General features: G+C 43.0%; 1 protein-coding gene and 1 long non-coding RNA gene across 2 annotated transcripts; one reads left to right on the top strand and one right to left on the bottom strand.

Annotated features, from left to right (window-relative positions):
* Nucleotides 1-593: 593 nt before the first annotated feature.
* Nucleotides 594-13,354, bottom strand: LOC133912755 (peroxidase 70-like). Its single transcript, XM_062355645.1, has 4 exons — nucleotides 13,050-13,354; nucleotides 12,470-12,661; nucleotides 2,048-2,213; nucleotides 594-1,308 (listed from the first exon to the last, which is right to left on the bottom strand). Exons 1-4 carry the CDS (start codon nucleotides 13,290-13,292, stop codon nucleotides 914-916), a joined length of 996 nt encoding a protein of 331 aa, XP_062211629.1. The 5' UTR covers nucleotides 13,293-13,354; the 3' UTR covers nucleotides 594-913.
* On the top strand, nucleotides 2,450-3,880 carry LOC133912756 (uncharacterized). The gene is made up of 3 exons (XR_009908894.1): nucleotides 2,450-3,022; nucleotides 3,406-3,472; nucleotides 3,583-3,880. It is a non-coding gene; the product is annotated as an uncharacterized LOC133912756 (long non-coding RNA).
* Nucleotides 13,355-14,459: the final 1,105 nt, after the last annotated feature.

Here is a 14,459-nt window from a genome sequence, read left to right as displayed (position 1 = left end):
CTACGTTAGTACTATTGCTAGAATTGATCATTTGCCTAATCTATATTTTTATACCATTTGGTCCACATGGAAGTCAGTGAAGACCCTTCGATGAGTGCATTTCATATTTCCAACATGATAATCATTGTCTAGGACATAAGCATTGTATATATTATTATTTTACCATGTTAGTACTACTTTAATCCTTTTTCATAGTGCTAGGGACTCCCATCGTGATCACGATGAAAATAGTCGAGCGGAGCGAAGCCCCATAAGTTACATATCCCAAATGGGTTGTCTGAACCTTTTAACAACTATTTGAGAATCTTTACAGTTTCAAATAAAAAGTTGTCAACTTTAAAGTTGTAGATCTTATCTAAAATTATAATTTTTATATAAAGATTGTCTCTTTCCAACTCTTATAAATAAGCTATGGATTTTCAGAGATCTTTCTATTAATTTTCGAACCGACAATAATACTTTTTATGAATATTGGTTATAGTTTGGAACCAACAAAATACTCCTTTGATTATCACAAAATGTGTTTTTGAAAAACCGACAGTGATGTGCCTTCAATTATTAGCCTTTCTGCGGTATACATGTAAAGAAATAAAAATATCTATATTCTGACTTCTGGAAAAATAAATTTAACATTGGTAAATCCTAAAAGGCAGAGACAATTACATAGGTGATTTAAGGATAGATTGCAAGATTTAAGTTGATCCTGCAGACAATGCAGGTTTGTTGAACAAGACTGATTTTGACTTCGTAATCTATGCACAAACATTTGTAAACAAATAAACAGCAGTATAATATATATTGTAAACAAATAATCACTAGTATATATATGACACCATTTCGGTCCTTCTCTGGCCGTTTGGGAGATGTACATTCAATATTCCATCCACAATGAAGCAAGCTGATGGTCAGCAAATTAGTTCACTCTTCGGCAGTTCATCCTGATCTCGCCGTTGTCCGTCCCCGTGAGCGGGCTAATGTTGCCCATCTTCACCATCGCCGCCACGAAGTCGCTCCCCCACTGGTCACTGTTGGACGCGTAGGTCCTGACCAAATCGTCCGTCGTGCCAACGTCGAAGAGCGCCTGGTCGGAGTGGAGCAGCCCACGCTGGGAGAGCAGGTTCCCGAAGTAGCCGTTGTCGAAGGCATCAGGAGAGGACGCGTCGAGCGGCTCGAGGGCACCATCGTTGGCTCCAGCCTGCTGGGGACAGCCGGTCCGCAAAGAAGCCGCGAACGAGGCGTCGATGTCGGTGTCGTTGTAGATCCGGGCCCGGCAGTTCTTGCACTGCGCCCGGCCGACGGTGTGGGCTCCTGCAATGCTCGTGGTCAGGCAATGATAGTGATGGACGACATTATGCATCATTGCGTGGGGCGAAGCAGCTGGTAGTTGGGCAGTCGCGTGATCGATCGTGCACGTACGTAGCTATAGCTCATAGCTAGGTAGGTGACGACGACTCGTCCAAATGTTGTCAGGTTGCGAGCAAAGAGGTTGTGAGTAGAACAGATACAGCAGCCAGCGATCACCATGTTGAACTCGGCGCATGCGGACGAATAATGATGCATCATGCATTCATCCATGTGTACCGTTTTCTTTGGTACGATCTATGATGGACACTCGTGAGGTCGAAAAGAAGCAGCTAAGACCTGAACAGGACAAACTAGTATGCATGCACGTAGCCGTGTGTAGTTGAGGACTTGAGAGTTGCATGCGTAAGTGTACTAGCTTTCTGTGAATCTTGATAACTATTGACTACTCATCTATTTTCTGATCACACTGTCTCGAATGAGTGCAAGATCTAATTTGTTGCCCTATTGACTTCAATTGTCTGGACATTTTAGTTTATTCTTTACTGGGACATGCCATGTGCTCTGTCTAGCTGTAGTAGATGTTTTGCTGCCCTGTCATTTCAGTCTGAGCAAGATCTAAGATGGGACATGCCTTCATCATAACCAGTTATATGAATTTAGACGTGCATGCGCTGTATCATGAAAAAGGTGATCATCGGATTTCAATTTTCAAGTGTAATATGTGTAGATGTTGCATGTATACCTGAGAGGGCAACCATGTCGGTGCTGCTTAGCCCCTTGTTGGCGAACGTGTTGAGGAGGTTGTTAAGGTTGGATTTAGGGCCAGGGAGGTCACTGTTGGCCAGGGACGCGCTCGCCGTGGTGCTGTCCCTCCTCCCCAGAAGAACCGTCCAGTATGGGCCTCCGAGCTGAACCAACACGCCAGTAAATGACTAGCAATATTTTTTCTTTCAAAGAATACATCATTATCAAGTCGTTCCCTCTACGCTAATTACTCATGTATTTTAATTTTTTTCATATGTGGATAAGTAGAGAAAAAATTCTATTATAAAACACGAGTTTGTTCGTGTGTCACACCATCCCTCCCACCTATCTAATAAAAAACCAAAAACAAATCCCGCAAAATAAAAAACCGAAGAAAACTAGACTGCCTTATCTATTTGTCATCCTTCCCTACCCACCTCAGCCACCTCTGTCCTCCATCCCCACCCACACACGCCTTGTTGGTGCCGCCTCTCCCCATCCACCATGTTGCCTCCCGTGAAACCCCCACCCACACCTGGTGTCTTGGTTGGCCTGCTCGGGCGCTGCCAAGCGTGCCAAACACAGGAGCTTGAGCTCAACCTGGTTGTTGATCATGGAAAGCATGCTGTTGAAGTTGTTTGCTGCGGAGTGCTGTAATAATCCAATCTATCCAATCGCTGTGATTTGCTAATAATTTGTTAGTTTTTGTTGGTGTGTTTGCTACGTGTGGGAATTTGAGCATATTGACAGATGGACTTCAAGCCAAATCATGGGGAATCCGAGACTGAAGAAGAGAAGGAAGTGGAGAGGGATGACGAGGTGCAAGATCTGGTGCTGCCACGCTCGGGGATGGCTGAATCCGACTGCTTGGTCTCTTGCGGGTGAGCTCTAGGTCGCAGCACAAGTAGCCCAGTTCGTAGGGTGGGCAACCCGACGCCGCCGCCGAGCACATGGGTGCTCTTCCTCTCTGTTGGTATTGAATTTCGGACCCGTTGTTACAGTCCAATCAATCCTGACTCCTACCAAAAACCTCCATTTATCTCTTCAGTTGCATGCAAGCATATTGCCTTCTTTGATTCCCGCGGAGACTAATCTAGTAAGTGCTTTTTGCTGAAAGATTCTCTCCACTCTGTTTTTCATTCCTGGTTCTTTTGGACGAAAAACCTCTTCTTTTACTTGACAACTAGACTAGCATCCCATACAGATATCACATTGCTTGATATGGGGATCTCTGCAGCTTTGTGCCGTGTCTGTGGTGTCATAGATTTAGATCTAAATCGAATCTCGTGGGAGTCTATTTGTATTGTTTGATTGGCCAATATAAGTTCAGAGTCTCAAGATTTGTTATTTATGCAGATCGAAATGGAGTACGACGACAAGTACAGGAAGGATTAGAGACTCAAGTGTGACTGCCTCATCTTTGGTACGCCACTGATTAAGTTTGTTCAATAATAATTTGTCCTTGCCATCATTTTACGCCAAAGAAATAGCAAGTCCAGCACCATCGTGACTAGAAAATATTATCTTATATAGACCTTGATGAAGAGGATTGCTATTACAAGAACTATACTGAAGAGGTCGGTCTACATTATCCCCTCCCCAGCCTGGTCACGCCCCTCCACGGTGGCCCAGGCGTAGCTCTATCTGACGCTGATGGGAGAAAGCAAGTGGTGTCGAAGGAAGAGGTGGAAGATCATCTAGAGAGAGATGAGGAGTGGAGACAGAAACATAGAGAAGATTTGGATAATTTTCGGAGTTTATGCAGGCCAAGTTGAAACCCTTGGTTTCGTCGGATCCACAGAAGCAACTTCTCCGGTCTCAAGGATTGAAGGTGGACATCAAGGACCATGGTTGGTCTCCGGCATTGCTGCTTTGTCCTAAAATTGGAGAAGAGTCTAATTGTTGGACTCTGGTATCTACTGACTATGCACGCAATTGTAATCCTGATCCTCTGCATGACCAGAGAGCCAGTGGATCCAGATTGCGCTTCTGGGCTTAATCCGAGGACTTTGATTTAGATGAGGAGGTTCCGGGAGCAGACGCCCAGTCTCTTTCTCCTAAGAGTTTTCTACGTTTTGCTCTGGGGACAGCCTTTACAGTAGAAGAGGTTTTGCAGGCAGAAGCTTCTCTAGATAGCCCTGACATGTGTGCATTTGCAAGTACCATAGCATCGCTAGAAATAGTCAATCTATCGCTCTTGCAAAGAAAATTGTTGCGGTAGTGGATGAGCATCACAATCAAAGTTAGCACCATGGAAAGGACCTCTACCACCTTAGCATCGTCTGTAACCTTTAACCCTAGGGGATGTAGCAGTGGTTGATCGTCGATCTCCTGTGGGTACATTGTAGTCATGCCAGTAGGGAGTTTGTGGCTTTCCGTCCCAAGGGCTTCAAGTGCCGAGGGTGGAAGATGGAGTTCAAATTTTGAATTTTGACCCAAAGTCAAGATCGAGATCTTCGGCCATTGATCGCACCAGTTTAGTGCTGTCAGTTTTGGTCAGCCCTTCCAGTTTACGTCTGCGTTGGGTTAGTTTTTTCTCGTACTGATCGTTTTCCTCGGTTCACTAGGGTTTTAGGAGGTGTGTCTACCCTGAAGGTAGTGGCGGTGGGTTCTCAATCTTGGCCATCCTACGCTGACAGGGTACGCAGTGGGATGGAGACCAGGGTTAACCAAGGGGTAGGAGGCGCTGGTCATGGAGGAGGTCCGCATGGAGGTCGAGGTTCTAGCGCCCAGGAAGGTTTTGGTGGCAGAGGTTTCAACTTAAATAGTGCAAGTGGTTTCTTCAACAATGGTGGTGGTTGTAATAATGGTGGTGATGCCTACAGTTACAATCAAGTTGGTTTTGGTAATTACACCCATTGATACGATGGTGGTGATGACTTTGGAGGCAGGGATGATTATGGTGGTCATCTAGGGTTCTTCGCTGGGCAAGGTTTCAACCCTGGGTACGACTGATTTGGACCCAGACACAGCCGTGGTCGTTGCCAGACTCCCTCGCGGTCATGGGCACCGGGGCTTCGCTCCTAGACGAGATGGTGGTGTGCAGTATTAGGGCCAGGGCTAGCAGTACATTGGCTATGCAAACCAAGGCCTTTCGCCGAACATGGCTGCGCCACCCCCTGCTTCTTCTACTTTAGTTCTGCTACGGCAATGCCAGCAGGGCCGGTGCCCTCTCTTTAGGCTACAGCTGCAGTTTCGGCACAAGGGCACCCACCACGGTCTCTGCCAGCATTGTAGGAGAGTGCGCAAGGGCATCTTGCGCCTAGCAGTTCTGCTACAGCAACTCAGGCGGCACAACTGGCTCCAGTTTCATCGAGTTTTGTGAATCTTCCAACTCCTCAAGCCGTTTTGGTGACTGTTGGGCCGGTTATTGTGGTAGGAGATAAGGCTCCTGTGGTTGTATCTATCTCGAGGGTAGAGATACAAGAGGTACTGCAGAAGATTTCAAATTCTCCTGTGGTTCTTCGTCTTGGCTCGTGGTCCAGGAATGCGGCAATTCAAGGTGAAATAGAGGATGGATCTTCAAAAACCAAGGTAAAGAAGAAGTATTGTTGGTGTTGTGCAACTAAAGGTCATGCCACTTCTTCATGTAAAGAGGTGTTATGTTGTGATATTTGTGATAGTGATGAGCGTGTAGCTTATAAGTGTCCAGTGCTTAAAGACCCTTACCCGGTGGCACACTCGGTGGGATATGCGGTGGAAGAGCTTATTTCCTATCATATTCTGTTTGCTCCCCTATCGGATGAGTCATCGGATCAGTCAATGGCTTTGGTCAAAGTAGTTGGGGGTTCTATCTCTATTGAACAGCTGACGGGCCACCTACACAAATTAGTACTAAAAAATTGGGATTGGGAGGTGGAAGAATTGGACAATAACTCATTTGTAGTCCCTTCCCATCCCAAGCTGAGCTGCAGCGTCCAATGGCTTATGGTAGTGAGGTGATTAAAGAGCTTGGTGTTTAGTTGACATTTAAAGAATATGAGGATGTCCAGTGTCATATGCCTATGCAAAAAGTTTGGATTTGAGTTAAACGTCTTCCTAAAAAGTTGCGTATGTACCAAATTCTTTGGGCTATAGGCTCAATGTTTGGGGCTACACAGAAGGTGGATATGAAGACTATGAAGCGTGGTACTTTTGGTTGTTTCTTTGTCGTTGTTCTTAATCTGGCCTTAATTTCAAATCAGATGGATGTGGTTATCGGTGATCGATATTTTGAGTCAAAGTTCATAGTTGAACAATAAACTATGGTCAATGTTCTAGTTTAGAAGGATATGGATGACAATGGTCAAGAAGAGGATGGTAATGATCAAGATTGGAACCCGAGGAAAAAAATCCAGAGATTACAAGAGAGCCAAGAATGGGGAGAGGAATATGAAGGAATTAGTGCTTTTGCTAAAGATTCTGCCTCTGGTGTTCAGGAGCCTTAGGCACAGAATATGACAATGACACATGAGGGTTTGGTGTCACATTCCAAACTTCATGGTATGGTGGAAAAAATCTTAGACTTAGCGATTGGCAAGATGCTGATAGAATGTGCAGATATGGTTTTGGAGGAAGAGGAGGATTGTTTAGTGGTTGAAGATATTCTTTAAGATTAGCAGGTCGAAGAGGAGGCAATGGAGGTGGATTGGTCTTTTCATAATGATATTGTGTTGTAGGAAAAAGTAGGTATGGATGAATCTCCAAGCATGGGGGTAGCTGGGGGGCTGGTGACTACCGAGGTGGAGTCTTAAGCTATGGGCCATGAAGGCTATGAGAGTGGAGGCGAGCTGCTGCTGTTCGGGTTGTCTGAAGGGCTACCAGCGGAGGGGCCGACTGCATGCCGACAGGGAGCAGGGGAGGTAGCTCTCCAGCATGCTTATGGGTGTGCTGTTCTTTAGTAGGAGACTGTGGCCCACAAGTCAGCTTGCTTGTCTGTGTTGGCTGGCGAGGCTCTGGAGGTGGCTGCGGTCTTAGATGCTCGGTCGAGCGATGGTGTAGCTAAGTCAGAGCTAGGACATCCAAGATTAGTTTCAGGAGAAAGGTCACACAGGGGAAAGTCCGCTCCTGTTAAGCCTGCTCATCGGGGGTCGGGTGCAACTCTGGCTAGACGCAGCAAGCAATGGGTTAACTCGGTGGATGAAGACTCTGTTTTTTGGAATAGCAGAGGTCTTCGAGACTTGGCTAAATATTGATTTTTATCTGAAACTTCTAAAGAAGAGAGTTTAGATTTTATTGCTGTTTTTGAAACTCATAGGAAGCAGTACTCAGATAACTACCTTGATTCTTTTTGTGGTGGTAGACAGTTCTTTTGGTATTGGTCAGAGCCTCATGGTCACTCCTGCGGTATTTTGCTTGATGTTAATTTAGAATTTTTTGATATAGGGAGTGTTGTAGAAGGGAGTTTTTATATCAAATTTATGCTAAGGAATAAAGATGATGGCTTTCGATGGGTTTTGATTGCGGTCTATGGTGCCGCACAGCCATAATACAAGGAGAGCTTTTTGTCTGAATTGGTGCATTCTTGTAGTATGGAACATTTACCTCTTCTAGTTGGAGGTGATTTTAATATCATTGGGAGTCCCAAAGAAAATAATAACGACAAGTTTGATAATCGATACCCTTTCTTAAGGGTTTGAATTTGAGAGAGTTAGATTTAATGTGTCGCCAATTCACTTTGGCAAATCCTAATGTTATTCCTACCTTCGAAAAGCTTGATCGTATTTTGATGAGTACTAACTAGGAACAACATTTTCCTTTGTCTGCAGTGCAAGCTATATCTAGAGGCATTTCAGATCATATACCTTTGTTAGTTAGTATGGGTAGGAGATCTCCTAGTACAAACCAACCGTTGTTCAGATTTGAATTAAGTTAGCTTACAATTGAGGGTTTTTACGACATGATGGCTAGTGTATGTAGAAATGAAACTAGTGGAGATTCGCCATTAGAAAAATGGTAGGCTAAGATTAGGAAGCTAAGGCAACATCTGAGAGGTTGGGCAATTGATTATTTAGGTGCTTTTAGGAAAGAGGAGAAAGAGTTGTTATCCTTGTTAGATGACTTAGATAAAAAAAAAGCGGAGTTTCAGTTTTTACAATCTCATGAATTAGATTGAAAGCATCATCTTAAAGATTGGTTAACCAAGTTGCTAAGGGAAGAAGAGATTAAATTGTTCCAACATTCCAAAAAAACTAATCTGCTCGTGGGTGGTGATAATACTAAATTTTTTCATTTGGTTGCTAATGGGAGACGTCGTTAGACACATATTTTTAAATTGGAACAAGAGCATGGTGTAATAGAGGGTAATGACAACCTTAAAAGATATATCACTAAATATTATAAAGGCCTTTTTGGGCCACCTAAGGAGATTCATTTTTCAATGGATGAATCTCATCGGAATGATATTCCTCAAGTTTCCAATACTAAAAATGAGTTGTTAATGGCATGTTTCTCAGAAAAGGAGGTTAAAGAGGTGATGTTTCAAATGGAATTACACAAATCATTTGGCCCTGATGGTTTCCTAGCTGAGTTCTATAAGACTTTCTAGGAAATCATTAAGAATGACTTAATGAGTTTGTTTAATGACTTCCATAATAAGAGGTTGCCTCTTTACCGTTTAATTTTTAGGATCATTACTTTAATACCTAAAAAAAGCTGAAGCTATTCAAATTCAACAGTATATGTCTATTTGTTTGTTTGTTAAACGTGAGTTTTAAGGTCTTCACTAAAGTTTTTACCAATAGAATATCTGTAGTAGCTCGAAATGTGATCAGACTAACTCAATCTGCTTTTATGCCAAAACGTTATATTATGGAGGGGGTCATAGTTTTACATGAATCGATTCATGAGAGGCATAGGAAAAACATAGATGGGGTAATTTTAAAGTTGGATTTTGAGAAGGCGTATGATAAGGTAAATTGGTCCTTTTTGCAGCAGACCCTTAGGATGAAATGTTTTTCTCTCATGTGGTGTGATTGGATGGAGGTCCTGTATCCCCTATTTTATTTCATGTTGCTGCATATATGCTGGCCATCCTTATCCAATGGGCCAAAGATGATGGACAATTTAAAGGATTTGTCCCTCATTTAGTTGATGATGGTTTGTCAATCTTATAATATGCCGATGATACATTTCTTTTTATGGATCATAATTAGAACAAATCAAGAATATGAAGCTCTTGCTTTGTGCATTTGAGCAACTGTCTAGGTTGAAAATAAATTTCCATAAGAGTGAATTATTTTGTTATGGTAAAGCTCAGGATTTGGCAAACTCATATTCGTAGATTTTTTATTGTGGAAGGGGTACTTTGCCATTTAGATACCTAGGTATTCCAATGCATCACAAGAAGTTAATTATTAAATAAGGATTGGCATGCAGTTGAAGAGAGATTTCAAATGAAACTAAGTTGTTGGAAGGGCAAACTTCTATCTTTTGGGGGCAGACTTGTTCTTATTAATTCTGTCCTTAGTAGTTTAGCCATGTTCATGCTCTCTTTTTTCAAGATGCCCAAAGAAATTCTTAGAAAATTGGATTACTATCGCTCTCGTTTTTTTGGCAAGGTGATGGGCATAAGAAAAAGTATAGACTTACCAAGTGGAGCATTCTATGCAGTCCTAACGATTAGGGTGGCATGGGTATACTGAATCTAGAATTACAGAATAAGTGCTCACTTAGCAAGTGGCTATACAAACTAATTAATGTGCATGGAGTTTGGCAACAACTGCTTCGAAATAAATATTTGAGAAACAAAAAACTTGCACAAGTGAAAATATAAACCAGGTGACTCTCAGTTTTGGTCTGGACTTATGAAGGTTAAGCATAAATTTCGGAGACTTGGCTCTTTTACTTTGAATAATGGTTCTCAAATAAGATTCTGAGAAGACATTTGGTTAGGACAAACTAAGTTGAGTCAACAATATCCTTCTTTATATAATATTGTATATAGAAAGCATGCAACTGTAGAGGAGGTTTTAGGTTTTGCACCTCTTCAAATTTCCTTCCATAGAGCTTTAGTTGGTGTTAAGTTAGTTACATGGAATGACTTGGTCCTAAGATTAGCTTCCATTCATTTAACCGATGGCCAAAATACCTTTTGATGGTCTTTACATCAGCATGGTAAATTTTCTGTCCATTCGATGCATAGAGCATTGATTAATGGCCTGATAATTCCAACTAATTGCTACTTATGGGAACTTAAGATTCCTCTAAAAATCAAAATTTTCATATGGTTTCTGTACAACAGAGTAACCTTAACCAAGGATAATCTAGCAAAGAGACAATAAAATGATAATACCAAATGTTGTTTTTGCAGTATGGATGAAACAATACAACATTTATTCTTTGATTGTCATTTTGCTATGTTTATTTAGTATGTGGTACATATTTCTAGTGGTATTAATCCTCCTTAAAGTATTTATTGTATGTTTGGAAATTGGCTTGAGGGGATTAACCATAAACTTATGTTTGGAAATTGGTTGGGGCAAGCACTCTTTGTTGGGCCTTATGGTCGAGTCGTAATGATGTGGTGTTTGACAAGGCACGAGTTTCTTCTGCTATGCAAGTTATCTTCAGAGGAAGACATTGGTTTCGATTTTGGTCTCTGCTACAGAGGGAGGAGGATTGTCCTATCATTGAAGACATGTGCTGACGTCTGAAAACTAATGTTACGGAGGTTTATGCCAACCCTGGGTGGCAATTCAATAATAGGATTTGTCTCTAATTTTTTAGACATGGCTTGGTCCTTTTTTAATTCCCTTTCATACCTACTTTGTCGGGTTCTCAGACGGTGATTGTTTTGCATTTCTTCCGGACGCATCTTTTTGGTGTTGTCTAGCCCTATGTACCATGCTGTGCAGAGACTGGAATAAAAACTATCACTACTACAAAAAGACTTATCAGTGCCGGTTGAAAAATAGCTTCACCACCAGTTTTTTAACCGAAACTCTTCACTCGATACTGATAGTTGGCTACTATCAGTGTCAGTTACCCACCCGACACTATTTCTATTTCTAGACAATAAAAAAGAGGAAATTGGTGGTGGCGGGAGTGGCATCCGAGCCGACTCGTAATCGAGCCAGCTCGGATGTCGCTCCCTCCGCCACTCCCCTCATGGCTCCACCACTGCCACTTCCACGACCGCCGAGCTCCCCTTCTTCCTCACTAACCTCCTATGTGCCTCCTCGTGCCCTCTCTTTCCTTGCCAGCTGAGCTCAAATCCACTTCTCTGCCACTGCCACTGCCCTCGCCGCCACTACTACCACCACATACATCAAGCTCAAACCCATCACATACACCGTGCTCCACATAACATTGCAGCCCAAAAATCAAAACAAAACCAAGCCAAGCAAGTTCCCATAGCAAGTGTAACAAAAGCCAATCGCGCTGCCCGCACACATTAACACTGGCATCACCGTGCTCCACCAGATCTGCTCCATCACGCTGTCCAATGCTAGCGCCATCGACGACCCAGCTCGGGTGCCAACCTCGTCCACCTCAGACTGGCCTCTTGTTCCCTGCCGCTATATTGGTGTGTGGATCTCCAACCCTAGCGAGGTCCATAGCCAGATCTGTCATATCCCGCTATGGATCTCGCAAGGGGCGGAGTTGCACTGGTGGGCGAGGCTGGGAGGAGGAGGAGGCCGGTGAGGGGATGAGGGAGAAAGAGGCTGGTGGGGGAGGAGAAGGAGACTGGTAGCGGAGGAGGTGGAGGATGGCGGTGAGGAAATAGGTAATGTGGAGAGAGAGAGGAGGTGAGGGAGAGATGAGGGGATCGAACACGGTGTGAGCTATGAGATAAGTTGAAGAGATAAGCGTGAGCGGACATGAGGTGAGCCCGAAACCGATTCTATAAAAAATTTGGTTCCGATTCACATATAAGTGCCAATTCAAATTAAAAACCGACACTAATATAATAACTTATCTGTGCTAATTATATTTTAAAACCGACACTAATACTGATTTCCTTACGAATCGATAGTGATAATCGCATGAGTACTGGTTTTGACTGAACCGGCAAAGATAAGGCTATTGACTACCAGTTTGATTATTATGATTACGACATGTGGCTAAAGCGGTAGCACGTGAATTTGCGTGGGCAACGACCCGAGAGCTGACAGCCATAAGCTTAGCCAAGTGTGTAAAAAATATTGTGAGAGTTAGATAAGCAAGGCATAGGTAGTTCGCTAGTTAAACACTCCGTTCGACTTCGAAACCGGAACCATTATTCAGTTCCATTACTATAGGCTGCTGCCAGATTCATTTTCATCTTTTCTCACTTGTGTGCAAGTAAAATGTAAATCAATTTATCTACTAACTGCCAGATTCATTTTTATCTACTAACACTGCAGTGAAATGTAAATCAATTTAGGCGAGGTTTTCCTTCAGGCACAGTTGATCGATCGACGATATTGTGTGTAGAGCAGGTGGATAGCGACTGGCTTACTTGTCCGACGGAGTCACGTGCGGCGACGGCGAGGATGTCGGCGCAGGAGACGGTCTGCGGGCACAACAACTCCAGCAGCATCTTGATGTTGTCGATGACCTCGAAGCCGCGCAGCGACCCCGCATTCGGCCCCGCCCCTTTCTCTCCGGTGAAGCTCCCCGTGTCATCGAGCAGCACCGACGCGTCGCAGCCCTGGTATCCATGCACGCGTACACGTAGATCAATTATCATAACTTCATTAATTACATAAAAGAAAGAAAATATTACGGAAGATACTATTTAAGAATTCAGCAATGTATATACTCTCCCTATTCCGAAATAAGTATAATTTAGACACCAATATGATAGCAAAAGTAAGTTGACTACATTTTTAATATATTAATAAAATATAGTAAAAATATATTATTATAAAAATACTTTTCGATACAATTCTATCTAAGTAATTTTCAAGTAACTGAACTTAATATATAAAAAATAATATCAATCTAAAGTTTAAAATAGTTAACTATCGACAGTTATTTTTTCAAATGAAATGAGTATGTTATTCAGAGAAGAGCCAAGAGATGATCAAGAGACATGCCTGCACAAAGCAGTCGTGGAAGTGGAGCCGAAGGAGGGAGGCCCCCATCCGGCGATCGAGCAGCACCGCCGCCGCCACGGCAGTCCTGATGGTGAGAAGGGCGGCGGGGCAGGAGGCGTCGTAGTAGTTCTCTGACAGCTGAGCTTTGGTGGTTACTGTAGCGAACAGGGTCAGTGCAAGGGTCAAGATCAGCAAGGAAGGGAAAGGACGCGAGCGGTGCCTGCTAGAAGCTGCAGGAGCCATCTCTCAACCAAATGTGTACGTGTGTCTCAAAGGTGCTCGCACCTTTAACAATTATGATTTGAGGACTGCTACTGCAGTGTGGTGCATTGCCAAAGCATATTTATAGGCACACGAAGACTTAGGCCGTTAGCCCCTTAGTAACACTTGACAACAAATGCCACCCCCTATAGTCGAAAAACACGTACGTAGATTATGATTTTGATTTGTTCATAACAATACAACTTTGTTACTATTCAAATTTATTGAACTCGTATTTTATTTTTACTTTTACTTTTTGGCGAGGGATTGACTTCATAGATTGGTGAAGTATGTCCTAGGGTTAACAGACAGATGACGTTGAGAACATTGATGAATATATACAAGGATTAAATCCACAGAAAATGAAATACAGCGATTTCTTGACATGTCTTACCTCATGTCAGAAAGGTACGTGCCCTACAAAGCCATTTACTATATGATCGGCGATTTTATGTATATATTAGAGGTACATGTACATTGGGAATGGTTCGTTCATCAGGATTTTGCAGTTGATCTAAATTGAATGTCGAAGTCCATCCGTCACAGAATACAATTTATTGTTCAATGTATTGTCATCTGACTGTATAGTAGCGTTTCTCCGTAATACATTCCTACATAAACTCCCTTCACTTCTAGCTCCAAAACCCTCTTCACTGCTGATTTTGGAGCCGGCAGTAGACAACGGGCAAACTATCACTGCTGGTTAGGTGGACCGGCAATGAAGGGGGTTATCACTACAAGCTAAAGGATCAGATCGATAATGATACCCAAGGTATCACTGCCGGCTGAATCCTTCGGTTAGCAGTGATTCGCTGGAATCACTGCCGGCTAAAGGTGTCAACGGTAGTGTTTTCCATCCCCACCCTCCTCGGTCCTCTCTCTCTATCCTCTCTGTACTCTCTCTCTCTCCTCGATCTCTCCGTCTCTCTCAATACATGCTATCTTTACTGTAAATCAATAATAAAAGCACATTCATTAACACACAATAATAAACATATATTAAAAGTCAGGTATCGACAAATACACATATATACATAATAGTTCTCATATGTCATCCCTAAAAAGTCGGTCGAGTTGAGCCAATCTAGTATCCCTCTACCTCACTCGCGACGAGGACCGCGTCTTCGCACTAACGACTGATGGTATGTG

This window comes from Phragmites australis, chromosome 3 (genome assembly GCF_958298935.1).
Source record: "Phragmites australis chromosome 3, lpPhrAust1.1, whole genome shotgun sequence".
NCBI classification, from domain to species: domain Eukaryota; kingdom Viridiplantae; phylum Streptophyta; class Magnoliopsida; order Poales; family Poaceae; genus Phragmites; species Phragmites australis.
The sequence above is the reverse complement of the archived record's forward strand: the minus strand, read 5'-3'. Positions and strand labels throughout refer to the sequence as shown.

What these genes read in the sequence shown, in the direction of transcription:
- LOC133912755 (XM_062355645.1), bottom strand. Translation starts at nt 13,292, where the DNA reads ATGGCTCCTGCAGCTTCTAGCAGGCACCGCTCGCGTCCTTTCCCTTCC. An exon ending in TCCACGACTGCTTTGTGCAG is followed by an intron (nt 12,662 to 13,049) that starts GCATGTCTCTTG and finishes CATGGATACCAG; the next exon opens with GGCTGCGACGCGTCGGTGCT. An exon ending in CACGTGACTCCGTCGGACAA is followed by an intron (nt 2,214 to 12,469) that starts GTAAGCCAGTCG and finishes GTGTTGGTTCAG; the next exon opens with CTCGGAGGCCCATACTGGAC.